The sequence below is a fragment of the Cornus florida genome, unplaced genomic scaffold (genome assembly GCF_030987335.1).
Source record: "Cornus florida cultivar Cherokee Brave unplaced genomic scaffold, ASM3098733v1 CherokeeBrave_3.0.0_Hap2_Chr01, whole genome shotgun sequence".
Taxonomy (NCBI): Eukaryota; Viridiplantae; Streptophyta; class Magnoliopsida; order Cornales; family Cornaceae; genus Cornus; species Cornus florida.
In genome coordinates, this window is record NW_026775571.1 from 97016906 (window position 1) to 97044352 (window position 27447).

The following is a 27447-nucleotide window of genomic DNA, read 5'->3' on the forward strand; positions in this document are numbered from 1 at the left end:
AAATACGGTTTAGTCATAATTTGAGGTCCTTTAGGACTGAACTGGACTAAATCAAACCGTTTAGTCATATATATATATATATATATATATATATATGTATGTATGTATGTATGTTAAATTATATATATAATATAATCTTACAATTCAAATCACTTAAAATTTTGTAGCAATTATCAATTTTACGATTCACTCTTAATTCTCTCACGTCTTTATTAGTTTATTAGATGGTTCTTATTTTTTAGTGATTTACAATGGTTGAATTTTGTTGGTTTTCTAAATTGTGGCTAAATATTTATCGTTGAATTAGTAATTCTGAATATATTAGGTTATTAACAATTCTGAATGTATTCACTTCAGTTTCAGAGTCAAATAGAAGAATGAATGAAAAGTTCTGATTATATTAGTAGTTCTGAATGTATTGATTAACTAGGTTTGTTGTTTTGCATTTGCGATTTTGAAATATTAATACTTTTGTAGGAGGAAAAAAAAAGGAACCGTGGGTTTAATTCGTTTGGTCAAATGGTTCGTTTAATTATAGATTTTTTAGAGTCGGATTAACTTGGTTCTAAAATTCTCAAATCGGTTCAAACCAAACTGTCTGCAACCTAATAACTCCTTAAAAATTTGGCAGTCCACACCTTGATGACAATGCAACACTACTAAACTCACATTTTCGTTTCTTCCTATAAATTTAGTAAGGTAAAAAAATTTACTTACAAAATAAATAATACTCCGTAAAAAATAAAAATTGACGCTATAATCCTTATTTTACCTTTCAAAAAAAAAAATCCTCAGGACGTCCCATGGTCCCACCATTACTTCAATGCTGACGTGCGAGTTCCCAAATCAAAAAGGGTGCACAAAGCACCAGACCCTCTCTTTCTCTACTCTCTTGTCCGGCCAACCTTTTGTGTTTACCTTTGCTTTTAAATCCAATAGCATCCTATACACAGATATATATAGACATGTATAGAAGTTTGTAGATAGATCTTCGAGAATTGTCCTCTTTAAATTCGCAACCACTTCGGAGACATTCTCTCTCATCCACCCCCTCATCTCCTCTCTCCGTTTCTAGGGTTTCCCTTTTTCTTTGTTCAACCAGGTATCTTTCTTCAATTGCTTAACTGATTTTGTCACAACATATTTTATTTTTTTTAAATTTTTAACAAATCACGACATATTGCTTGCTAAGTCACAATTATACATGTGTGTATGTGTTGAATAAATGTAATCTCTTACTCATATTACTGAAAAAAGGTAAATTATTTGATTTATTTAAGCAAATTCTGATAAATTTTATGAAATTCTTTGGGTTAAATAGGTTTTATCGATTCCTATGTGCTAATCATTGTGAAATGAATCCCTTATAGGTGTTGCCGTCATTTTGGCGTCTATTTTTGTTGTTTTTGTCAAAACTTGTGAGGTCTGTATTCGGTTCAGCTGAAATGAGTGTGGTGGGATTTGATATTGGAAACGAGAACTGTGTGATTGCTGTTGTAAAGCAGCGGGGGATTGATGTTTTGTTGAATGATGAATCGAACCGCGAAACACCCGCTGTGGTGTCATTTGGTGAGAATCAAAGGTTCTTGGGTGCAGCAGGGGCTGCATCTGCAACCATGAACCCGAAATCGACAATCTCTCAGGTGAAGAGATTGATTGGTAGACAGTTCAGGGAACCTGATGTCCAGGATGACCTTAGGCGGTTCCCTTTCGAGACCTCAGAGGGTCCTGACGGTGGCATTTTAATACATTTACGTTATTTGAATGAGAAACATACTTTTACCCCGGTTCAGATTTTGGCAATGTTGTTTGCACATTTAAAGCAGATTGCTGAGAAAAATATTGAGATAGCCATTTCAGATTGTGTAATCGGGATACCATCATACTTTACGGATTTGCAAAGACGTATGTATTTGAATGCCGCGGAGATTGCTGGGCTGAAGCCACTAAGATTGCTGCATGACTGTACTGCTACTGCACTTGGCTATGGCATTTACAAGACTGACTTCTCCAATGCAGGCCCAACTCATGTTGTGTTTGTCGACATTGGCCATTGTGATACACAGGTGGCTGTTGCATCATTTGAATCTGGACATATGAAGATACTATCCCATGCTTTTGATAGGAACTTGGGCGGGAGAGACTTTGATGAGGTTTTATTCAGATATTTTGCAGCACAATTCAAGGAACAGTACAATATTGATGTTTATTCTAATGCAAGGGCTTCTATTAGGCTTAGGGCGGCTTGTGAGAAATTGAAAAAAGTCCTGAGTGCAAATGCGGAGGCACCACTTAATATCGAATGCTTGATGGATGAGAAAGATGTTAGAGGTTATATTAAAAGGGAGGATTTTGAGAAGCTGTCGTCAGACTTGTTGGAGAGGATTAGTATTCCTTGTCGTAAGGCTTTGGCTGATTGTGGTCTGAGTACAGAGAAGATTCATATTGTTGAGCTTGTTGGATCAGGATCTCGGATACCAGCTATTACAAGGATTTTAACTACTATTTTCAGGAAAGAACCCAGCCGGACTATAAATGCAAGTGAGTGCGTGGCTCGTGGTTGTGCTCTTCAATGCGCAATGCTTAGCCCAATATTCCGCGTCAGGGAGTATGAGGTTTGTTTGTTTATACAATAATCAACTCTTGATAAATTATTTCCATATATGCATGCTGTTACTTGCTTTTGTTAGTATTTCCATAATGGATGATGAATATTTAAATGTTGATTTGATCTTGAAAATTTTAATGCCCTGCAGTATAGCTGAATTCATTCTTATTTATGTTTTTTTGTGCTGAATTCATCATCCTTGCCTTTCGGCCACGCGAATTCTCTTTTCCATTCTTTCCTATTATATACCATGCGTCTTCTAATATATAATTTTTTAAAATCATTTTTAATTACGTTATCCCACGTAAGTTTTGGTTGGTCTTTTTATCGTTCACCTTCTATGCAAATAACTCTTCCTCTTTTAACTGGTGCATCTTCGGATCTACTTTGTATGTGATATATATATATATATAGATAAGTCTATATGATTGTACGACCTAAGTCTAATTTCTCTAATTTTATCATTAATAGGCACTATTCCAAGTTTTTTCTCACCCGTTCATTACTCTTCTCATCTCTTCTACTCACTCTTATCATCTATCATAGCATCCTCATTTCCGCTTCATGAATGCGCTGTTCTTTTTCAACGCCCAATACTCTATTCCATACAATATAGCTGGCCTAATAACTGTCTTGTAGAAATTTTCTTTTAATTTATTTGATATTCCTTTGCCATATGGGAGAGAACCAGCTTTCCTTTTTAATTTATTAGGATGATGCTACTTCAAGGATAATTCAATGTCCATTTGCCATTACCAATGAACGGAAAATGTAATTTCATCATGCTCTTTGTTCCTAGTTATTAAATGTTAAACGTGAATCTTTTCTTTTTCCCCTACTTAATTTGTTTCTATAACCTGCAATAATACCCGCTATGCTGCCAGTTTGAGGGTAATTTGATATATCTATGGCATTCTAATTCTTTCCTTTATCATAAAAAATGGATGAAAGATGAAAAATTTGCGACAACCCTTGCAGCATTGATGAAGAAACCAAAGAAGTAACCTGAATCCGTGATTTATAAGACCAATTGGAAGTTAGCTGGCCTCAATTAATCTTTTGCAAGGAGTCCCATTTGTGGCACTTGATCTTTGCAGTTAGTACAATTATTTTCATACAGCTTAATTTGATTTTGTTACAACTTCTGTATTGGCATTGCACAACTCGTGTTCTCTTTTAATTATCAACATTGAAGTAACATGTTGAAATTTATTGTGGAAATTTTTACATCATTGTCATACTGTAGAGCACCTGATGTTACATCTGTGTTGGATTTCTTTTCGAACATCATGCTTTGGGTTTAGGGTCCTTACTTGATAGGGATTTTGGTGTCATTTATAAAGATGCACGAGAATATCTGGGATAATATACTGAACCAATAAATACTTGTACTATCTGTTGATATTTAATATTCTGGTCTTCTTGGCATAATAAATGATTTTTTTTTTGTGTGGAAGTTTGGATCGAGTGTAATACAGTGTTTGCTTTATTTTCAATGGTTGCAAGGATTTCAAAATCATTAATCATGTTGAAATACTTGTTTAAAGATAAATGACAAAGTCAAGAGGAGCATACAACATATCATCACTGTACCATTATAATTACAATCCAAATATGCATTTATTTTTTGTACCAATTTTTCTTGACATTGAAGTTACATTTTTCAAACACATAGGTTGTTTTACATGACATTGTTTAGCATTCAATGGTGGCAGATCTATATGCATATGTTTGAATTTATTGCATGACACAAAAGTAGTTTTTTATTTTTATTATTATATTTTGTTTATGTTTTGGTGTACATCCGCATGCAAGAGAACCTTAGAGAGTAACATGACGATGAAAATAACTTCAATATGATAATTTCCTTAATAAAGTCATAACTCTGTTGAATTTATTGAATAACACAAAAGTAGTGTTTTTTATTTTTATTTTTTTTATTGGGTAAATTGCAGTGACACCCTCCAGGTTTGCCTAAAAGACAGGTAGATACAACTTAGGTCATTTTTGGACAATGACACCTCCCAGGTTTGCAAACTTGAACAATGACACCCCATTCTATAAAAAAGAGCCAAACACAACTTTAATTGACATGAAATGTCTAATATGCCCTAAGATATATTTTAATTCTCTCATAAAATGACCAAACTACCCTCTCCTTATCTTTCTCTTTTCAATCCTATTTTTGCCAAACACAGATTCTCGTCTCTCTCTTTCGTAGCGAAGGTTGTGGTGAAGTTGCAGTGGTCGGGTGGCGGCGGCGGCGGCGGCGGCAAAGGTCATGGGTGAAGATGCAGTGGTCGGAATAAATAAATAAATTATAAACATAATATTTATTCATTGAAATTCCGAAACATATACCAGAATGGTGATTCTAAATTCTTCATTAAAGTTTATTAAAATGGAAGAATGATGATTGGAATGAGGTGGGTGTTTAATGAGTAATGTTGGGCAAATTTTGATATAGTTTCCATGGCTGTGGATCAATTTTATGAATTTAAAGAAGCTCAAAGCCCTCTTTCCAGAAATTTTAACATACAGAGAGTAATGGAATTGAACTTAAATATTTTTGAGTTGTGGTTTGACTGCTAAATATACACACACATCCATTTCCAGATTAAAAATTACATTAGGAAATAATAAATTCATTAAAGATATAGATAATTAAATTCTTACAAAAACTAATAGTAAGATCAGAACAGTTAGATCTAAGCCTGGGAATGATTAAGCCGAAAGAGATAATACCCAAAACATATAGTTTATTAAGATTGCAGTGCTGACAACTAAATATAGCATGGAAAAAAGAAAAAAAAAAAGACGGCAAATGGTGCTTAAACTGCAGTGGAGAATTGAGCAGCTAAGCCTAGCCATGACTTGGTTTCAGCAGGCTTGGAAGGAGGAGCAACAGATGAATTGATTGTCTGGTATGGCACTTGAGCTGTAATACTGTAAAAAAGCCAACACAGAAATATCAAGATCAATTTATGATCAATTTCGCCGCCGCCACCCAACCACCGCATCTTCACCCACGATAGCAACGTTCTCTGGAGAAAAAAAAAAAAAAAAAAAATAGCAACGTTCTCTCTCTATACTGTAAAACGTAATAATGTAATAAATAGCAACATTTAAAAATGTTGCTATTTATTACATTATTACGTTTTACAGTATAGAGAGAGAATAACATTTTTAAATGTTGCTATTTATTACATTATTACGTTTTACAGTATAGAGAGAGAACGTTGCTATTTATTACGTTTTACAGTAGAGAGAAAGGAGTGGGACGAAGGTGCTATAGAGAGAGAACATTGCTATTTATTACGTTTTACAGTATAATAATGATGCAATATTTTTTTATTACGTTTTACAGTATAAAGAGAGAATGTTGGCATTTATTACGTTCTACAGTATAATAACGATGCAAATTTTTTTTATTGGAAACTGTTAAAATATATATTTTTTAATTTGTAAAGGACCATTTTTAGCTCTTGTATTTAATATTATATTGTAAAAATACTAAATATAGCATATTTAACCATTTTTTATTTTATTTATTAATATAGAAATTATGATCCAAAATATTTTTATTTAAAAATTATAAACATAAAAATAATAACATTTACAAAACAAACAATAATAATAATAGGTAAACCGAAAACCCTAAAGCAAAAGGTAGGCCGGTAGGAGTAGGGTTGTTAGTTTGCCAAATCTACTTTTGCATTAATCCTTTATTTTAAAACTATAAAGAAAAGAAATTCAAAAAAATAATTAAGTAAACCTACAATCCTCTAGTAGGCTTGCCAAAAGCAGTAAGGGGTAGTTTAGGATGGCTGCAGGTGTGGTCAGGTTAGGTCAGACACATCAATCTAAGATCCGGCTGTAAATTGCCATAAACTTGTATCTGCGGCGTCACAGAGTTAATGGCTGTTAGTTCTTAAATTTACTCAACATGTAACGAAAAAATAATAAAACATTTTTATTTATCTTTACCAAACAAAAATAAATAGTGGTCTGTCCAATTGTAAAATAAATAACTCTAGGAATATTTCTGCCTTCGCTGCCACCACCGAGAAGAGAAGGTTGAAAGAGAGAGACGAGAATCTGTGTTTGGCAAAAATAGGATTGAAAAGAGAAAGATAATTTAAGAACTAACAGCCATTAACTCTGTAATACCGCAGATACGAGTTTATAGCAATTTACAGCTGGATCTTAGATTGATGTGCCTGACCTAACCTGACCACACCTGCAACTGTCCTAAACTACCTCCTATTGCTTTTGGCAAGCCTGCTAGAGGGTTGTAGGTTTACTTAATTAAAATATATCTTAGGGCATATTAGACATTTCATGTCAATTAAGGCTGTGTTTGGCTCCTTTTTTATAGAATGGGGTGTCATTGTTCAAGTTTGCAAACTTGGGGGGTTGTCATTGTCCAAAAATGGCCTAAGTAGTATCTACCTATCTTTTAGGCAAACCTGAGGCGGTGTCACTGCAATTTACCCTTTTTTATTTTATGTTTTGGTGTACATCTGCATGCAAGAGAACCTTAGAGAGTAAAACGACGATGAAAATAACTTCAATATGATAATTTCCTTAATAAAGTCATAACTCTGTCGTACGTTTTTGAATTTTTGAGAAATAAGTTGGACTGCTACAGCTTTCAATTTGAGTATCCAGCACAGGTAGATGGTCATGTTGACAGGTGTCTAGTGCCCCAATTCTATATGAGGTGAACTGTCCTATGTATGATAGGCTCAGTTATTTCTTTATTATCTACCAGACTCCTAATAGCCAAACATGTACACCTAATTTGATGACAAATTGTTCTGTCATATTTCTACATTTTTTTTTTTTTGTTAATACCCCCTAAATTGCATTGTAAATAATTTTTTCATATGTCACTGTAAATTAACGAACGAGAATAGTATAAGAACATGATATGGCTATTAGATGCATTCATATGCATGCAGATGCAAATTAATGATTATAATTAAATGCTCATGATTATTGTCTGGTTTCTGATCATTTGTCTTGTTCCAATTTATTTAAACCAGTTCCAATTTATTTAAACCAAAAACAAAGGAGACCAAATATAAAAAAATAAATTATCCTTCTATCTGCTAAAGTGCTCAAAGTTTAAGAAAACCTGTGTCAATTTCTTCAGTCATGCTATTTTTACTGAAAACCAATAGTCTAAGGTTTCAACCTCTTTTACATTTTTTTCTGCAATTTGTTTCCTCGCAACTTTGTAGATTGAGGTTGAAATGGTGTTTTTCATCCTGAGATCACAAAAAATGAGAAAAAGGAATTGGATAAATAGATCTTGGATGGAATTATTGGTATATCATTCCAGTCTTTGTTACCTGGACTCTCCTATTCCCCTTAACATACCCGTGTCGACATGATATGACATTGGTATCGGTATGGATGGGATGTGTCCGGCACACTTACCCAAATTGGACACCTGGATCATGTGTTCTTGATGATGGAAGAAGAAGAAAAGCTCAAATGTGATAGCAAAGAAGGGTTACACACTTCTGAGATAGATAGAATCTCTCCTTTTCACCGTATTTCATTTAAACTTCACTATTATTGAGTACATTTTTAAAGAATAATAGCCTCTTGCGTTATACTTTTATGTAACATACCATATTTTAAAGTATGTAATGTCCATGTACCTGTTTCCAAGTTTTGGAGGCATTTCAAGCCCTGTCGACTTATCTTAAGATTTGGGATTTGGGGAGGTCTGACATTTAGACACATACCTTGCTAATACAAGTATGTGATTCTAGGTTACATAGAGTCCAGTTATGTTACTGAATAGAGTTTATCTGGCTATATTTGCTGTTGGGCAATTAAGGATCCCATTACTGTCTGATATTGTCTAATAACATGCAATTTTATGTCGTAATGATATATGGCCAAAAAATTGGTGTTAACATCAATTTATACAAATCCGGACATAATGAATGTGTCAATGTCATAATTTATAAAACTACCATCAATAGCTATTCACACTAAATATATCAGTTAAGGCAAATTCATCCCCTAATGGCACATGTGATATTTAGATTAATGAAAATAATATTGCAGTCTTGTGCATTTGACACACTTGCATTTTCAGTAGATTGTTTATAATGTACTTTTACAAGCAGTTAAAAGTTGGAACCCGTATCAAGTTACCAGAAATGTTAATATTTTAGCAATTTTTGTTTTGGGACGCACATAAAAAACGTGATACACTTCTATACCAAAACATTATAATTAGAAATCCAAATATTATTTTCCTTATTTCTTCAACTAGTTTCCTTCTTTACGAGACTGAACTATGAAGACAAAGGAAATGAATTGAAATCTAATACCAACGGGCCAGTGGTCTAGCGGTATTAGCCTCTTACTTTCCAAAGGGAGGTCAGGGGTTCAAGTCTTAGTAGAGACGTGTGTGAGTACCAACTAGGAAAAAAAATAAAAAAATTGAAATCTAATAACTCTAATGTATTCAGGGAAAGCTTTAAAGGAAGGCCCATAAGACAAAAATAAATAAATTTATACAGGGTACACGGAGGTATTTTTTATTTTATATATATATATATTTTTGGGATTCCTAGAAGTAAATTTTCCTCTGTTGGAAGAAATTCAATCCTGCCCTTGGAAGTATTATAATACAACCTAACTACGTGATCCGTATGGTATACTCTTATCGTATCACATATTTTTTGTCTGTAGCTTGCCATCAGAGAAGGAACTACATGGGGCTGAGTGGGGGCATTCGCCCCCGTTGATTTTTGTTTGTTCATATTAAACACTTAGAATTTTGCTAAAATTCTAGTAATGGCTACAAATTGTTAATAAAACCCCCGTTATGGTAGTTTGACTTTTTATTTTTTATTTTTTTTTTCTTATTGTTTTTCAGGATTGCCCCTTCTCAAATAATTTTTGGCTCTGTCACTGCTTACCCTGCTTCCATTCCTCTTCCTTGTACCTCACCATCTGTGTTCTAAGTAACATAGGGCATTATTCTACAACTGTATTGTAAAATATTCATTCAAGTTTGCAAATATGTTACTATATTATAGAGATCTAGAGGCACTTCGAAGTTTGAACTTTGTCCACCCTGCTCTAGTTTTGAGCTAAAAATCCTGCTCAATCCTTATTTGATATGGATTTTGATCAGAGATATTCCTTTAGGTATTTTTTTTTTTGAGACACCTTTGGGCATCTCGTTGCTATCAATGTTTCCTGGATCATGCTTTTTTTGCTTCTATTTTTCTGAAATTGCTTATCATTTATTTTGTACAATTACCACTTAATCTAAAAAGCTTTAGATTTAAATATCTTCTTTAAAGTTCTTTCTGACTTGTTCTCTCTCTCTCTAAGTAACTAGTTTTGTCACTTTGAACTAGATCGCCAGAAAACAGTATATAAAATGGGGCGTATTTTATGACATTCCTGATTGAGAAAAAAGTTGAGTGCTCAATGTTGTTAGAGATTAGAGATTCACTTGCCTTTATTTTGATTTTTCTCATACTAGTTATTACTTTTTAAGAAAGTTATGTTTCTATTCGTGGTTGGATGAATTTGCTGCTAAGCTTCACCTCTGTATCTGAAGCTTATCCAGTTGCATGTAACAGAAGCAGCAGAAGCAATGAATATAGTGGCAGTGGTTTTGGTGCACATGAAGTTGGTACTGGTGGGAGTGCAAGATTTCTGTTTGAAGAATATATTTTTTATGAGTTTTGGTTACCTAGTATGGATGATTCTGTTCTGATTTCTAAATTGAAGTCAGTCCCTTTATGGCCATTATCTGCCTCCCCTTTACTGGCTCCTTTTTTGTTTGTTTCTTTTCCTTCAGTGAAAGGCAGTGATATGAATGATCCCTTGCTTAATAAATAACAGTTGGATTGAATAATATGAGGATATCTTAGAGGTTATGTCTTCAAATGTTTATAATGAAGTTCTTGTCTGTATACAGGAACAAGACCAAAACTTTTGGTTCTGTGAGCAACTAACATGGAACCCATTTCAAAATTGAAAAACTAGGGTTTTGACTGAAACAAAGTCGTTTCCAAAAAGTTTTTTTTTTTTTTTTTTTTCCCTCTTCTTTTCTGAGGAGGCAGTAACAAAATGCCGAACGAGATTTTGATCCTTGTCTGTACAGGGTAGAAAGTCTTTTACTTAGACTGAGACAACTAAAGTATGTGTTTTTTTTTGGATGTTTTAATTCTTTTCATTTCTCCTTTTCCTTGGACATTGGTTGAGTTTATTTGTATATACTAATACTCTACTTTTTTTTATTCTTCCTAGTTTAGTAATACTCTACTTGTTCTCATCTTTATATATATACATGTTGCTTTCTCGTATTTAACAATTCTATTTTTTGCATCTCATCATTTGCAGGTCCAGGATTCATTTCCTTTCTCCATCGGATTTTCGTCAGATGGAGGTCCAATCTGCACGCTATCAAATGGCATCTTGTTTCCAAGAGGCCATCCATTTCCAAGTGTTAAAATGCTTACATTGCATAGAAATAATACGTTCCAATTGGAAGCCTTCTATGCTGATCAGAATGAATTGCCTTCCGGTGTATCGCCTAAAATTAGCAGTTTTACGGTATGAATACCATTTATGTATGCCTTTTCTGTCAAATGTTTTAATCTGTATTCAGATTATTATTGTATTACTTTAAAGTATCATGCGTGTCTTTTGAAACAATTATATGTTTACTTTGGGTCTTTTTTGGTGTTGAGCAAATGCATAAAATTCTCTTCACATGATGATACTGAATGATTAGCATTTCTCAGTCATGTACTATTCCAATTCGTTTATTTATTTTATATTTTTTGGTAGGCGGATAATTTATAATATATTTCCAGATTTTACAACAATGCTTTGTTTTTCTTTTACAAAGGGGTTAGATGATTCTTAGAAAATCATCTGTAATGGGAGGTAATTGAGTTGTCTGCTTTGCACATGAAGGACCGTAATGTGTTGTTGTCTTGAAATTGTCTGTTAACAAGCTTTACTCTATGGATATGTCTAGAGAAAAGGAAAAGTCCTTTGGCATTGATGGGTTTCCTAAGCCAGGCTCATCTGATGAATTTGCTTTTTGGTTTAGTTTGCCTGGAAATTGACAATAGATTTTTAGCTTAGCAGTAGGGTTGCCCTCCTCGAAAGTGGATTTTGGTATTTTTTGGACAATGGTCAGGATTTTAATAATTGATTAGTTGCTTGGAAGAAAGTAGGTGCTTCCTTATAGATGTTGCACATGTAGGAGGAATAAAAGATCTAGATTCAATCGAGTATATGAATTGTATTGACCTAAGAGTTCTTAAGCGTAAAACTGATATAGATGCTCAATCAATGTCTATGAATTTTTTAAGTGAGAATAATTTTATAAATATAAAATTTGAGGTGCAACTTCTTAAAAGATTTTGTTTGATAGGCATGCAACGTAAGAAATGCGACGGTAAAGGTAAAATAAATCATGGTTTGAGCAGACACCAGTGAAACATTTTTGAGCTCTCCAAACAAATTATTTATTGATATGATATTGCTTTTAGCATTGGTCATCTGGAAGCAACATGTGTAACCTATTGGAGCTAGAACATAAAAATGAGTTGTTTCGACCAATAAGATGACTTTGAATTGGTCCTTTTATATTACGATGCCGAGTTCTGTGATATTGCATCATGCCTCTGAGTTACCAGAATGCTGAAGACTGCCTGTGATATTAAAAGTTGTTTTGACCAATAAGGATTGTTGGGATTTGATGCTTGGCTTGTTTGGGTTCCAGTGGGTCTCATTCTGCCAGAGAGCTGGTTGAGGCTTGGAGAGGGTGTTTTTGTGGGGGCCCATGTTCGTGATGCTTGGAGGGCTACGCCTCTCTGTGTGTGGACGTGTATTTGGCTTGACAGGAATAGGAGATATTTTGATGGGAAGGAGAGGCCTATTTCTTTTCTTAAGTTCTTTATTGTTCCACTCTTTTTTGTTGGGTCTCAGGTAGAGATTATATAAGTAAGAATTGTATAAAAAGCGCTCAAAAGGGGAGCACATCCCAAGGGAACAAACACAGGCCAAAACAGCCTCTACACTTTCAAAGAGGCCAAAAAATCAAGAATTTCTGATTAGAGTCCATTTATGTGACTCATTCCTTCCTCTCCCTTTCCGATTCATTTCATCTCCAAAAAGTTCTGATGATGATATATCAGCAAGAGACCTCTATTTTTGTATATTTCTTAAAATTTGACTATATCTATTTTTTTTTATGTAAAAATATTTTTCTTCCATGCGTTATATCTATTGGGCGTTGAGTATAGTTTGGGTACATTCTGCAATTTTCTTTTATTCGAAGTTAAGTTGATAAGTGACTGTTTCTGTAGATTGGCCCATTCCAAGTTCCCCATACGGAAAAAGTGAAGGTCAAAGTTAAAGTTCAGCTAAATCTCCATGGAATTGTTACTGTAGAGTCAGCCTCAGTAAGTATGGTTTTTGTTTGCCATTTTCAGTCATTTTTGGGAGATGGATGCTAATTCAACATGAATTTTATCATTCACTCAGCTTTTAGAAGATCACAGGGACGATTCTATTTCGAGGAGCAATGCTCACTTGTCTTCAGAGAAGTCAGAAGCTGGCAATCATGGTTCTTCTGATGTATCAAATAATGTTGAAGCTACCCATTTTGCACAATCCAGTGCTTCATCGACATCCACTGTAAGTTCTGTTGAAATTTACTGTTTGATATATGCTTCCAAATTCTATTTCGCATTTGATTTGTCATTTGTTTGGTATGTTGCAAAAACAAAGACACAGAGTACATACTTTATCAATATGGATTTTGCCTAGTTGTAAATGCTTCATGGAAACACATGGATTATGGTAATACATATCCCGGCAGTTCCTCTATTCAAAATCATTGTGTGTCTCACTATAGAAATGGATCAAGTTTCTTTCACAATTTTAAAATTAAAACTAGAAGTTTATATATATATATAAAATTTACCCTAAAAATACTATCATTCTAGGATTGAAGTGAAGATATTCTTTCCCAGACTATCCATTATGTGTATCAGCCAAGTATTTGTACACTGTCATCGTCATCATCTTTTTATTTTTATTTTTCCTGAATGGTGGTATTATATACAAAAGAAAATAAGTACAAGTGCAGAAGGAGGCATACCTCCTTTTACAATTCAAGAGCTACAAGAAGCTCAAATCCAGTACATGGTGGAAAAAAGAAAAACTGAATACATAAGCATGAATCTATTAAAACATAATTGTAAAATCTTCTAAACTAAGTTTAAGGTAAGATAAAACTTCCCAAACTATAGTTTTAGCAACAAAAGAGGCTTGATCTTTGCATCCATCATGAAGTACGGCATTTCTAATAGTCCAAATCTTCCAAACAGTAGTTGCAAATATAGCACTCAACACTTTTGTCTTAACAGATTTAGTGGAAGTTTGCAAACAAAACCAATCAACAACTTGCATCAATGACTCACAGATTGGTAGGTCCATTTGCAGCAAACAGAAAATTTCCTGCCAAATTGCCTGAGCATAAGAGCATTTGTAAAATAAATGATCATTTGCGTCCATATTCTTCCAACAGTTATGATAGATAGATGTTAATACCATCCCATGCTACTGCAAATTCACCAAAGATAGATTCCTGTTGTGAAGAATAATGCAAACCACCACAGCAACTCTAGGTCTGCAATATTTCCAAATTAAGGCACTCCGTTTCTGAACTTGACCTGTATATCAACAAGCATTCCAAGCTGCTTTCAAGGAAAAATTGCAATGTCTCCAAACAATACTATCTGTCCCAGAATTAATCTTAAGTCTTTGAACAGCCTCCTTTACTTCCACAGGCAAATACTCAGGTATCTCCCATCTGCCATCAATAATTATATCAGAAACCATAAGATTTCTGTCAACTTGTCTTAAGGTAGCAGCCCCAAATTTCTGTATCAGAGATTGATTCTCACACCAGGGGTCTATTAACAGTTTAAAACCCAGTCCATCTCCAATCTTAAACTCAACATTATCCAACACAATCTGTCGAACCCCTATCAACTGCTTCCAAATCACAGAATCACTATACTTTGTAATCATCATCTTAAGGCCACTCTCAAATTTCAGTTTTAGTCCAAATCTTTTAGATCAATTTCAATCCTTAACTAGGTGGGTCCTTTAGCAACTTACAGTGAGTGATAAAGGAGCCAAATGCTTTTCCATCAACATTTCTATTCCCATTATCAATATGTTCGGTACGTGGTGGGTGCATGTCAAGGGGTGTTGAGTGTTGGTGTCTGGTGCATTTCTGAACAGTCATGGCTCCTTTGGAGAAGTGCTATGCTACCTGGCATACTAGCTATTAAGGTTTCAGTTCAATTTTATGATACCCAGTCTTCCACTAGTGACTTGTAAATTCTGGGCAAGTTGGTTGCTGTGGTCCTCGTGTCAATTCACCATTTTTCATGTACAGTTATATCATGTGTGATAGTGGTGCCGTTGATCGAGCATATTTTTGTCAAAAGCAATCAATATAAAGTCTGAAGTTGGAAATGTAAATGACATGGTGTGATTTCCTTGTGCAGGCTGATTCAATGAGAAAGGACAAGGCCGTCCAGAGACAGGACGTACCAGTTAGTGAGAGTGTTTTTGGTGGAATGACAAAGGATGAGCTCGTACAAGCTCTAGAGAAAGAACTTCAGTTGGCCCAGCAAGACATAAAGATAGAGCAGATTAAGGATAAAAAGAACACCTTGGAGTCTTATGTCTACGACACGCGCAATAAGGTATGGCTTCAAATAATTTACTTATTATTCCTAACAAAAAAATATTTTACTCATTCAAGTCTTTTATGTCACTTTATATCGACTATGTAGTATTTCTTGAATACATTTGTGTGCACGCTTCCGTCATATGGAACTCTGCTTACTTTGCAACTCAGCATCACCTTTTTGTTTGTTTATATCCGTTTAAGGGCAGCTTGAATTGTTATTGAGTTGACTTTTTTTTGGTCTTTGGAACCACTTTTCTTTAATCTTATGCATTGGATGTATCAATGACAAAATTATATGAATAGCTCTTGAATACGTACCGAAGCTTTGCCACTGAATCAGAGAGGGAGGGGATTTCTAGGAATCTACAGCAGACAGAGGAATGGCTCTATGATGATGAAGATTATGAATCTGAACATGTTTATAATGAGAAACTGAATGATCTTAAAAAGGTGATTCACTTTGTTAATTTTACTTTTCGTTTTTTGGATTGTCTCCTAATCAAACATTTGACGTCTTCTTGTTTTCTCTAGTTGGTGGATCCTATTGAGAACCGATACAAGGATGAAGAGTCTCGTCCACAAGCAACAAGGGCTCTATTAAATTGTATTGTGGAACATCGGATGGCTGTAGGATCACTTTCAGCCATTGAGAGAGACGCGGTATATTTTTTCGTGTGGTTGATAATGATAATTTTTGAAAGATTTGATGGTCATAAATCAGTCAGCTATTTGGGCTTTTTTGCTTTGCAGGTTTTTCATGAATGCAATAAAGCAGAGCAGTGGCTGAGAGAAAAAACCCAGCAACAGGATTCATTACCCAAAACTGCTGACCCAATACTATGGTCAAGTGATATCAAGAGAAAAACTGAGGCTCTTGACGCGTAAGGCTCATATCACCAATTATCACCAATTTGTACAAAGATTTTAGAACTTCTAAATTGAAGTCTAACCTTGAAGATTCAATAGCAGAGCCTACTCATTTGAATGTGGAGAGCCGGAATTTTATATTCTTAGTTGTGGCGGCGGCGGTGGTGGTGGGGAAGGAACTAGTACTATATAATTAAAATTTAAAAAAATATAAAATTACCATAATTTATTTTTCTTGAAAATATGTCTTAATTAATATTCCCTCCCCCCCCACAACCCAAATTGTCTTAATTAATATTCTTTACAACATATCTATCATGAGGGTGCTCTCACTGGATTGCATCCTTGTAACCATTAGGTTGGGAGACTGACCTTTAAAGTCTTGCAGTTTAATGGTTATAAATGTAAAAAATGAGGAAAAACAACTTAAATAAATAGAGATGGAAAGTTAGTACGAAAAGGCAAAAAACAGAGAGAAGAACACACTAGCAGCAGATAAACGAGACTGTCAAGTATTGAGCTTCCTTCTCTTTTTTTTTTTTTATTTTATTTTATTATTATTATTATTATTTTTTTATATTGAATTCACACTGACACACATGAATGGAGCATTGATATGTTGTAGCAAGGACTACCACAATAATGGAATAAAAAGGCAATCAATGGACTTTGGAGGGTCCAAATGCAACTTTTTTTCCCCCAAACTCACCCTTAATAATTAGAACTAGGGTTCCACAAACTAGATTTTTCAAGAAATTTGAGGTGCCTCCGTCCCTGACCGAATGAATGATTCCAAAGGTTTGATATATCACATTTTGTGGCAGTGATCTAATTTTTTGCTCTTTCATACTAATCCTCTTCGCATTTCTTTCTTGGTGAGTCTCATGTGGCTTGATGAACTATATTTTCAGGATGTGCAAACATATAATGAGACCCAAGGCTTCACCCACAAAACCAGAGGACAGCGTGGACTCAGGGCAGAGAAGCAAGCAGGATGAGATGCGAGTAGATTGATGTACATAGATCTACAGAGACCTGTGACATGAAGGATTTTGAATTCGGAAACAATCAGATCAGATTCAGTAGATTGGTGTGGACTTTGCTCAAATTAGTAACCTATTGAGTTATCTTTTTCCTATCAACAAATGCAGAATCTCAACATTCTTCGGGTAAAGTAGCTTCCTAATCGTTGTCGGTCATAATTACCAATTTTGCCCGTTATCATGATCCCTCTCAACCTTTGTAGTTACTCTTCTCTACAATGTCTGTGTTCCGAGATGACGTTGTTTTACTTGCCGTCAGAGACTCTGTATTTGTTTAGTGTTTTTTTTTTTTTTTTTGCTCATAAAGATTTTTTTAGAGTTCTTCACATTTTCCTGATCTACCTTGTTTATACAGAGGATGAGAAAGCACACCATCTGATGTAACAAAGTGTTCTGTTGATTGTGCCTTTAGCACACGAAATACATCGACAAGTTTTTATTTTTTTGGTAAGGTTTCATTTAAAACTAAGGAAAGCCTTGTACAATAGGGGGAGGCCTGACCTCTGTACACCAAGGAGAAAAGCTAAAAAAAAGAAAAGAAAGGATTGGTCTACTAGTCCAATAAAGATTAGCATATTTTTTTGTGCTTCATGAAATTTATTATCTGTTGGCAGCGTCACTGTCAATTTTTTCATTCTGGTCTATCAAAATTGTACTCTACTGAATTTTACTTCTGCAAACCATTTATCCATCTTGTTCTTTTTTCTTTTTCATTTTCCTTTGTTGTGTTCCTCTATACATTTCGTGTGGTGCCAGCACAGTCTTTGCTAGATAGGATGTGCTTTCTGGAACGTCTTGTAAAGTGAGCTGGGTTTGGCAGGTTGGTTCTTCTTTGCACTCCTTAATTTTCTTTTTGGTTCAGTTCAGCCAGGCTCGTCCTACTCGGTCAAAATCTATGTTACAAAGAATGCTGCTTTGTCTGGCCTTGAAGGTGGGGACCAATGAGCCTGGCATGAACCAAAATAGTCAAATGCACCTTCTGAACCGATCATTGCTCATTGGTGCAACGGATGTATTTTGATGACATTGTAGCATAAACACATTTGGTTAAGAATAGACTGTTTTAGGTTTTATTATTCTGTTATATACTCTCTGATCTTTAGTAACCATCATTGTTTCTCCTTCAATTAGGAAGTTGCCACAGTTATGCTTGGAACAATTTGGCTCGGAGCCTGTGCTAGTGAATTGAGTGTTTGCTATATTCTTATTGTTGGTATAAACAGTTGTTTAACATTTATACAGAATATGTAAGCATTCAAGTATAAGGACTTGTCATTATGTCATGTTGATATCATGTTCAGTTAGTTCTTTCATTATGTCATGTTGATATCATGTTCAGTTAGTTCTTTCGAAAGCATATACCTTGAAGCTACATGAATGACTTAAACTTGATATATTTGCTTATTGGATAGTTTCTCTTACAATGTTGTCATTATTTATTTTGGGATGACAACATATAATTTTCTGTGCATGCAACATCCAATCGTAAAACCGCTTTTTCTATTCATCGATCATGACTTGTTTCTTTTGTGGTTTTAGTTTTTTAACGAGTAGTTGTTTCTCATCTTGTTCTTTATTTTCTGCTATGTAATCGCTAGGTGAAATTGTACACTAGGCAAAAAAGAGTCCACCTCTTCAGGTGAAATCCGAGGACCCTTTCGATTCGAGTTGGCTTGATGGCTTGATTTTAGTTGCAGTGTTGGATTTTTTCGGAGTATGACTTTCAAAAAGAGTTGATAGAACACAGGTTTTAAGTAACAATGCTTTTTGATGAATATAGAGTTGCAGATATGTTTTCCTAGTCTATTTTTGCTATATATCAACATTGATTTGTGAGTTGATTTGGTTTAGCTATTTATCTGTTTAGATCAATGACATGCAACAAAAGAACGGAATTCTTTAAAGAATAATCGGATTTTCAAATTAAGAAACTTATTAGAAAATTGCTTCTTGTACATATTATTTGCTTCATGAACTCTGAATGAATCAGAAATGACTCTATAATTGCTTAATGAATTTTCTAGTACGAGCGAAGTTTCAGATCCACGCAGTGGGTGTTTCAGTTCTTTAGAAGGGATTCCTCTTCCTCCGTCTTGTCTTCCCATTTATCCACTCGATTCCTTGCCTTCTCTACCTGAAAATTTCAAAATTTGTAACTTTCATGTCCAGTGATTTTACCATTTCACATTGACATTCTAGTCTCGTAGTGTTAATTGCAATAAGCAAAGCTAGGTGTTTCATTGAATGATGTTAAAAGCAACTACTATTATTGAAACAAAAACAATTTGAGGCTATCCTGTATTCTAATTTAAAAAATTGGATTTGATTTTGCTTTTTACCGCGGTTGGAGGTTTTCTCACCATACATTGTACAACAAAAGTTGGTGTATAAAAACGTACGTGTATGTATGTATATATATAAAACCTCTGCACACACATCACGTGCAACGTTGGCTGATTTGTCCATGTATCGTAACAGAACTATCAACTACAATTATATTTGCTATTGTTGTTGGGTGGGGGGTAGATAAAAATTGTTGGTTGAGTCTTTAAATTTTCAGTTGCCATTTAAATGTTTTGGGGCATAATAATGACCTTAGTGGAAGGAGACAATCCTCAATTTTGATGACTATTTGGTACAGAGTCTCACATTATTTTAACAGATTATTACATATAAATAGTGCTAATGACTCATATTTATCATTTAATGGAGTCAAAGTCTGATAGTTTCGAAAAAAATAAAAACATGAAAAAACACTATTTATTCTCACAGAGGTATCACATTTAGGCACATAGGTACCATTTTTTATGCATGCAGGTTCCACTTTTTGTCATCAGGTACTATTTTTTGTGCTACACAAAAAAGTGATACCTTTGTGAGAGTGAATAATGTTTTTCATGTTCACGTCAACATTTTGATTAATTATATTTTTTTGAAACTATGAGACTTTGACTTCATCAAATGGTAAATATGGGCCATTAGCACCATTTATATGTAAAAATCTATTATTTTATAGGTTGCTCTATGTGTATAGATATAATTATATATATACATATATCTAATTTCTTTACAATATTTTTTTGATTAATTTACTGGATGTTACCTCTTTGTCCCAGTCGGTCCGAAGAGTGACCCAGATTAAGATGATAGTCTGCATTCCTGTGCCCCCTATAAGCCCTGACCAAATTCCCTGCACAAAAACGTATAAAACAACCGCGTACATAATTTAAGTGTGATGAAAAGAGATTTCAACACGATTTAATACATTTGTTCTAAATTTTAACACATGTTAGAATTCTAAAACAGAAGTGTTGAAAATAAATTTAAGTATATTAAAAAATAACACTTAGGCCCAACATTCTAGCCGAAATGTTGGGTCCAAGTATCATCTGGCCTGAGATTGAAATAGCGGGATCGAGTTGTTTTAGGTCCAAACGTGGAGCCTAAGTATCACTACCTTAAGAAATTTTACAACATTCAACAGGAGAGGGATTAGATTTAATATGATTCATTTTGCATACAATGTATAATGTCTTTGAAGTTTTGTGAGAGAGAGAGAGAGAGAGATAGATATATATACATATGTATAATATATATATATACCTTAGCACCAAAGTCGAAATAAAAGCCAAGAAGTGAACCCAATGGAATTCCAACCACATAGTAACATCCAACGTTGACGTAAGCAACAAATGCTTGCCATCCACACCCGACAGCAACCCCTTCAATCATTTCACAAAAAAAAATCGAAAAATAATTAATGATATATCACAATCATAGACTTTGTAGTACTATGTGTATGTGTGTGAGAGAGAAAAAAGATAGATATGTCGAACAACCAGCTTGTGTACTTGGTAGCTAAGAGAAGACTATTAGCTAGCTAGATTGCTTAATTTATGCTATACTTTTATGTGATAATGTGGATTGTCTCTTTACTGTCTGCCAATTTCCAAATAAGCTGGACAAAACACATTAAAAGTGCTTTCCAAATTCCATATTTCATGTACTAGTTTTTAATATTTTACTAGTTAATTTTGGGGATTAGATGTTAAAGCACCGAGATCTCTTTTCTATAATAATTATATATTATATCCATGAAGTGCAGTGATAATCTATATATATATATATATATATATATATATGTCCTCTTCACTGCAATTCGTGCAAGAAAGCAAACACACACCACACACAGAGATAGGATATATATATTAGTACATTTGATGAATTTCATGCAGAAACTATAATTAATTATATATTGGAAAAATTCTTTTTATTTTATTTTATTAAGTTAACACGTGTTATCACGTGTAAGAGACTAATTAGACATAGGAAAAAAATTGTAAATTTTTTTAAAAAAACCTCTAGTTGAGCCACTGATTATTAATATAATAATTAAATCGAAACAAGTTAAAGGTCAGTGCGCTTGCCAGAGCCTGAACTTGACCTATTTGTCTGCGTGTCATGATTGAGAATCACAATGTTCAATGTCATGGGATAGCTAGCTAGACAAAACCAATTTGATCAGCTATTTACTTTTTTTATTAATTAAAGTAACATTTCAATCTTTTTCTACTTCACACACACACACACACACACACACACATATACACACACACACACACACACATATATATATATACACACACACACACACACTTCATTGTCCGTTCATGCGCTCATTGCATGTTGGAAAGTTAAATCTTTAATTAGCCATTAAGTTTTCTTTTATTATTATTATTTTTTAAATATTTTTTCAAAAATTAAAAGCAGGCCCACTCTGCTGAAACTCGAATTTACAACTTCCTCTTCGTAGATGAGACATCATCTCATACGGATTAAAGGCGTGATAAAATTACTCTAATTTGGTAATTGTAAATTTTTAAAATAAAATGCACGTGTCATATAGAAAAAAAAAATTATTTTATCATATATATATATGTGTGTGCATATGATAGGGTACTCTCGTAATACCGTACTATCTGAATCCTCCCAACCGTTGAATCATTCATTAAGTGAGTTTCACTAACACGTTTAACAGATAAGGTACTCGAAGGTACGATACTAGGGTATTCTAGAATTTTTCTGGATGCAAAAGTCAGATGTTAATCATTTGTTAGTATTAGATTGGTTGTATAAATGGTATTAGAAAGAAAGTCTCACCGGACAAAACAGGTTGAACACCATTGAGTATGATGGAGACGGCCAACAAAGGGGCAAGTTCGGCGACTGCATTGGCTACGGTTTCGCCACCGGTGAAGGCGTAACTCATGACATGGCGCAACATGAACGCAACAATGGCTAATATCACAGAGATGATGAGAGAGCTCATTGTCACCACCACAACCGAAAATGCAGCCGATTTTGGATGTCCAGCACCCAACTCATTGCTCACTCTCACACTGTATATATATATATATATATATTAATGCAATGTACAACATCGAGCAATTTTGATTCAACTAAATCATATTTTATATGACATAAAATTCAATAACACACAATAAAAATTATAAGAAAAATAATAATAATATCATATTTGGTAACATTTTTTTTGTTTGTAACTAACCTTGCGGCAGCATTAAATCCTACTGAAACCATGAACGCCCATCCAAGTATTGTCACGCTGCATTTGCAAATTATTAATACATTACATTAATTCATTACCATGTATCAAATTAAAGGAACAATCTAAAGCATTATAAATTGAAATTTCTTTATATATATGGCATTTACATAAATTTATGCTGTAATAAAGTCTAGCATTTATATATTAATTTTAACACGAATTTTATATATATATATATATATATATATATATATATATATATTTGAAGCTTTAAATTTTAAATTAATAATCCTTGTATATCAACTATGAAATGATAAATCCTTAGTTTTATGATTAAAAAGTCTTAAGAGACAAGTCAAAAATTCAGACGTTATGAATTTAACTCTTACCTGATGCATTTTAAAAGGCAAAACTTTGTGATGTTTAAATTTGTTATTATAAGACCCGAACAACATTTCATGTGATAATAATCCCAACACTCATCACAATCATCTCAATTTGCAAATGCAACAACATTTTCTAACAAATGCAAATGAAATTAGGATTGACATAAAGACAATTTGAATGTTAGTTGGCGGGATAACACCTCTGGCCTCAACCACGACCATATAAATACACTTACAGATTTTGTCCTCAAGCTATATATATATATACACTCTCTCTTTCCCTATAATTAAATTCTTTATGATGGTGGCATCTGTTCAGACTTCAAAGATAACATATATATAATAATATCATTATGCAAAAATTATATAACAAAATTTATCGCATTATATAATGCATGATCACAATTAACATGAATTATCACATGAAATGATTTTCTTAGGTGTGATTTCAATCAAATTTTGATACCAGCTAACGCGTATTACTTAAACACTTTAAAAAAAGAGAGATTATATCTTATTGATTAAAGTACAAGAATTCTTATGACACAATAATTATTGAAATCGTTTATAAAATCAATTTGACGTCGTAGTATTACTCTGATTCACAAGTAATGTGAAATATATTTTTGTTCGAATTTTGTAAAAATAAGATATCTTAATTAATGAAACATCAATTGAACAAACGGACTTTAATTCTAAATTTTTACAACATACGACGATGTTAATTAATGAACCATCAATACATAAAGAATTAGTTGATTGCTTTTTTTGTTTTAAATTTTACGTAGGAAGACAATGTAAATCAATTGATGTGTCATGTTTCATGAAGAAACTAAAACTAATGGTTCGTACATTCATGGAATGTAGAGAGAGAGAGAGTGTGTTACCAAACAGAGAGGGAGTCCAATGCCACCTCAGCATTCTGAAGCAACCCAGCAATCAACACCAATATCTGCACATACCAAGACTCCAGGCACAGCATAACCCCGGATGCAGTGGATAATTTCAAGAAATCCCACAGCCCAGAAAATGCCAACATCGAAAACCCAGTCCACGTGTGCTTACACCGATCACTCATCAGGATGTACACAAATTGTGCCACGACGACGATCCACCATGACAGGCTCAGCACCAGCGAAGCACCCAATAATCCCAACCCGAACTCGTACACCGCGAGCCACGTTAATAAAATGTTTACGAGAAGCGTGACCGTTGATATGATTGCACTCGGGGCCACAATGCTCTGTGCTTGCAAGAATTTCTGGATGGGAAAATTAGCGGCGTATGCGAATATTTGTGGGATGAGACCGTACACGAACAATGCTGCTGCGGACGCGATCTCCGTTGATTCACCGAGTAGTAGCAAGAGGGGCTTACAGAAAATGTAGATGATCATAAGTGGGACCCCAGCTACCATAAGGACGATCGTTGATCTCTGTAGATATATTCCTAACATATCATACTTGCCTGCTCCATAGGCTTGGCCACATAGAGTCTCCACTGCACTTCCCATTCCTAGCTGTAGAAAAAATTTATTATAACGTATATATATTTATTTATTTCACGAAACTCATACACATGCGTATATATATTTATTTATTTCACGAAACTCATATACTCACATTGTTCTTTTAAACACTTGAATTCTAGGTGTTTTAAGTGAAAAAAAGCCATTGAAATATAATCCTTGGTTTATTTTCATTTCTCGTGTCATATTTGATATCTTTAATAATTTTTGTAATAAGTCCATGATATTGAATGAACAGTTACTCCTAATTTGAATTACTTGATATATTTATATATATAGTCATTTAGATAAATAGGTGCGCGACCAAATACTCTAATCTAGAAAAAATTATTAGTTGGTTCGAGATTAATACCAATCAGAGCTTGTAATATAACTCAAATGTCTTACTAGCCAATGAGAGCGTGTCATGGACAGGTGAGCTTTTTGATTGCGGGGCGTGGTCTATAGGTGTTTATGGACTACGGATAAGGATTGTCCTATACACTCATTGATCATTGGATTGAATTTTTCCACTAATAACGATGCCATATCAATGATTGGTGAATGTGCAGAACCTCTCTTTTTCTGAAGAGGATCCTTGCCCGTGATCCATAAACATCTAACTAGTTATTGTAGTCTAGGGCACAAACACCTACAGTGTATAGAAGGTTGAGAACAATATATATATATATATATATATATATATATATATGCGCGCATGAACACTTATAGACATACCCCATAGATGTTTCTCATACACACACAGCCCATACATGTAAGTACTACCAACCATGTTAAACATTAATAACCTCAACATACATACATACATACATGAATACATACATACATACATACACACATACATATATATATATATATATATTAATTTACCGGGAAAAAAACTTCAATATATCTATTAATTGATATATTGATAATTTTCTTTTGTGTTGTTTAGTTAGCTTAGTTATTCAATCAGAGTCTTATACTTTACTACCATATATATACATATACATATATATAGGGAGAGAGATAGTACCATGACACCATAGGCGAAGACTTGGATGCCGGTGTTGCCAAGAGAGGCGCCGGCGAGTTCAAGATTGCCGAGATGGCCGCAGAAGATCTGAGTGGACATGGAGGTGAGATTGTTGACCAAGTAAACAGCGATTGCCGGAGCTGCGAGGCGGAAGAGGGTAACCAGTTCGACGGCGGTGGCCCGTTGGAGGCGCCGGAAGTAGGACAAGCTGGTATCAGATAGAACGTCTTCGAGGGCGGAGCTTACCGGCTCCCCTGTTGCAGATTGTTTGCGTTGCAACATGGGCTGATTGATCTCACCACCATCACTGTTCTCCATGCTTAATTCTCTCTTTTTCACTTTGCTAGCTAAGGCGTTTGCCTTAATATATATTGGCTTTTACTGCATGTACGTATAGGTTGTGTTTTATTTATTTATTTTTTAATAGAAAAAGAGTGACATGGGATCCGTTGGTTAATTTCAGCCTCTTATTATAGCAATGGGAATATAAAATAAATATTGATGAAGTATACAGGACAATTTGTCTATTCATTTTTTAGCATGTATTCACTCCTAATTATTAATGTGGTCTAATTATAAATGCATATCCTAATGTACTTAATCACCGATGAATAAGTATATTCCAATATTCATAAAATGAATAAAAGTCAGATCAATCATACTCACCGAATAATAGATTTTGTGCTACATTATACACACACACGCACACAGTGTGTGTGTCAATCACCTTATGGGGGGTAAGAAATTGGTGTGTTGAGAGCACCTTCTGGCCTTCAATTTATAGTTGTTAGGTTGTGTGGTAAAGAGATGATGATTCAATAGGCACGAGGGCACAAGTTTATTGATATATGTTGTGTTTGGAAATTAAAAGTACCTTTTGAAATTAAAATTTTGAAAAAAAATGGTTGAAACTTTGAACTAAGTTGTGTATTCAAAGTTTAAATTAATTTTTTCCTAATTTTAATTTTAATACACCAATTCAATATTATCAAAAAGTATATATATATATATATATAATTTTTAATATTTGTAAGACGCTTATATATATATATTATTTTTAATATTTGTAAGACGCTTATACAGTGCTGCCAAAATAACATGATGCTACTTGTATCGTTGCGTTCCAAAGTAATGCAGTCTATGCATGTGTGAGTGTGTATAGCTGTGGGAAAGAAAAACACAGAAAAAAAAAATAAGTGCGTGAATGGTATGTCATTTAGCTACAAGAAAATACAAATTTTTTTTTTTTCTCAAGGAAAGAAATATAATATATAATACAATTGAATTAGCTTGTGATTACGCCCTTCGAGAACAAAGAATATATGTGTTCAACCAAGGGGAAAAGAAAGTGGGAGTCAATGACCTGTGGACTCCTTGTCTCATAAAAAATAATTACTTTTTGTCTATGAAGTAAGTACACGGATACGAAACACAGATACGATACGACACAGATGTGGCGATACGAAAATCTTTAAAAAAATAGGACATGGACACGGCGGTGATACGCCTATAAAATGATATATATATAATTATATATTCAAAATATAATTACTAGAACCTTGCACATTCATTTTTCTAATAATAAACAGATATATATAAATATAAAATTGCAAATAAAATAACAACAAATAACATGACCAATTTTAATAATTTCAT

At 33.9% G+C, this 27447-nt stretch overlaps 2 protein-coding genes across 4 annotated transcripts; one reads left to right on the forward strand and one right to left on the reverse strand.

Annotated features, from left to right (window-relative positions):
* Positions 1 to 865: 865 nt before the first annotated feature.
* LOC132308180 (heat shock 70 kDa protein 16) lies at positions 866 to 19102 on the forward strand. Of its 3 annotated transcripts, none has more exons than XR_009482395.1 (11): positions 866 to 1102; positions 1371 to 2615; positions 11000 to 11212; positions 12982 to 13077; positions 13160 to 13312; positions 15199 to 15399; positions 15690 to 15836; positions 15918 to 16046; positions 16137 to 16267; positions 17165 to 17422; positions 18895 to 19102. XR_009482395.1 is itself a non-coding variant. In XM_059806202.1 (10 exons), the coding sequence occupies exons 2-10, from the start codon at positions 1446 to 1448 to the stop codon at positions 17265 to 17267; spliced, it is 2343 nt and encodes a 780-aa protein (XP_059662185.1). In that variant the 5' UTR covers positions 866 to 1102; positions 1371 to 1445; the 3' UTR covers positions 17268 to 17594. The 3 variants fall into 3 exon arrangements, 1 of the variants encoding a protein (XP_059662185.1); XR_009482396.1 differs by lacking the exon at positions 18895 to 19102 and adding an exon at positions 18428 to 18867; XM_059806202.1 differs by lacking the exon at positions 18895 to 19102 and having other exon boundaries at positions 17165 to 17594.
* Positions 19103 to 19188: 86 nt separating this feature from the next.
* LOC132308195 (protein DETOXIFICATION 40-like) lies at positions 19189 to 26262 on the reverse strand. Its single transcript, XM_059806219.1, has 7 exons — positions 25792 to 26262; positions 24136 to 24767; positions 22863 to 22919; positions 22457 to 22695; positions 20900 to 21018; positions 20400 to 20486; positions 19189 to 19430 (listed from the first exon to the last, which is right to left on the reverse strand). The coding sequence occupies exons 1-7, from the start codon at positions 26107 to 26109 to the stop codon at positions 19356 to 19358; spliced, it is 1527 nt and encodes a 508-aa protein (XP_059662202.1). The 5' UTR covers positions 26110 to 26262; the 3' UTR covers positions 19189 to 19355.
* Between the last annotated feature and the right edge of the window lie 1185 nt (positions 26263 to 27447).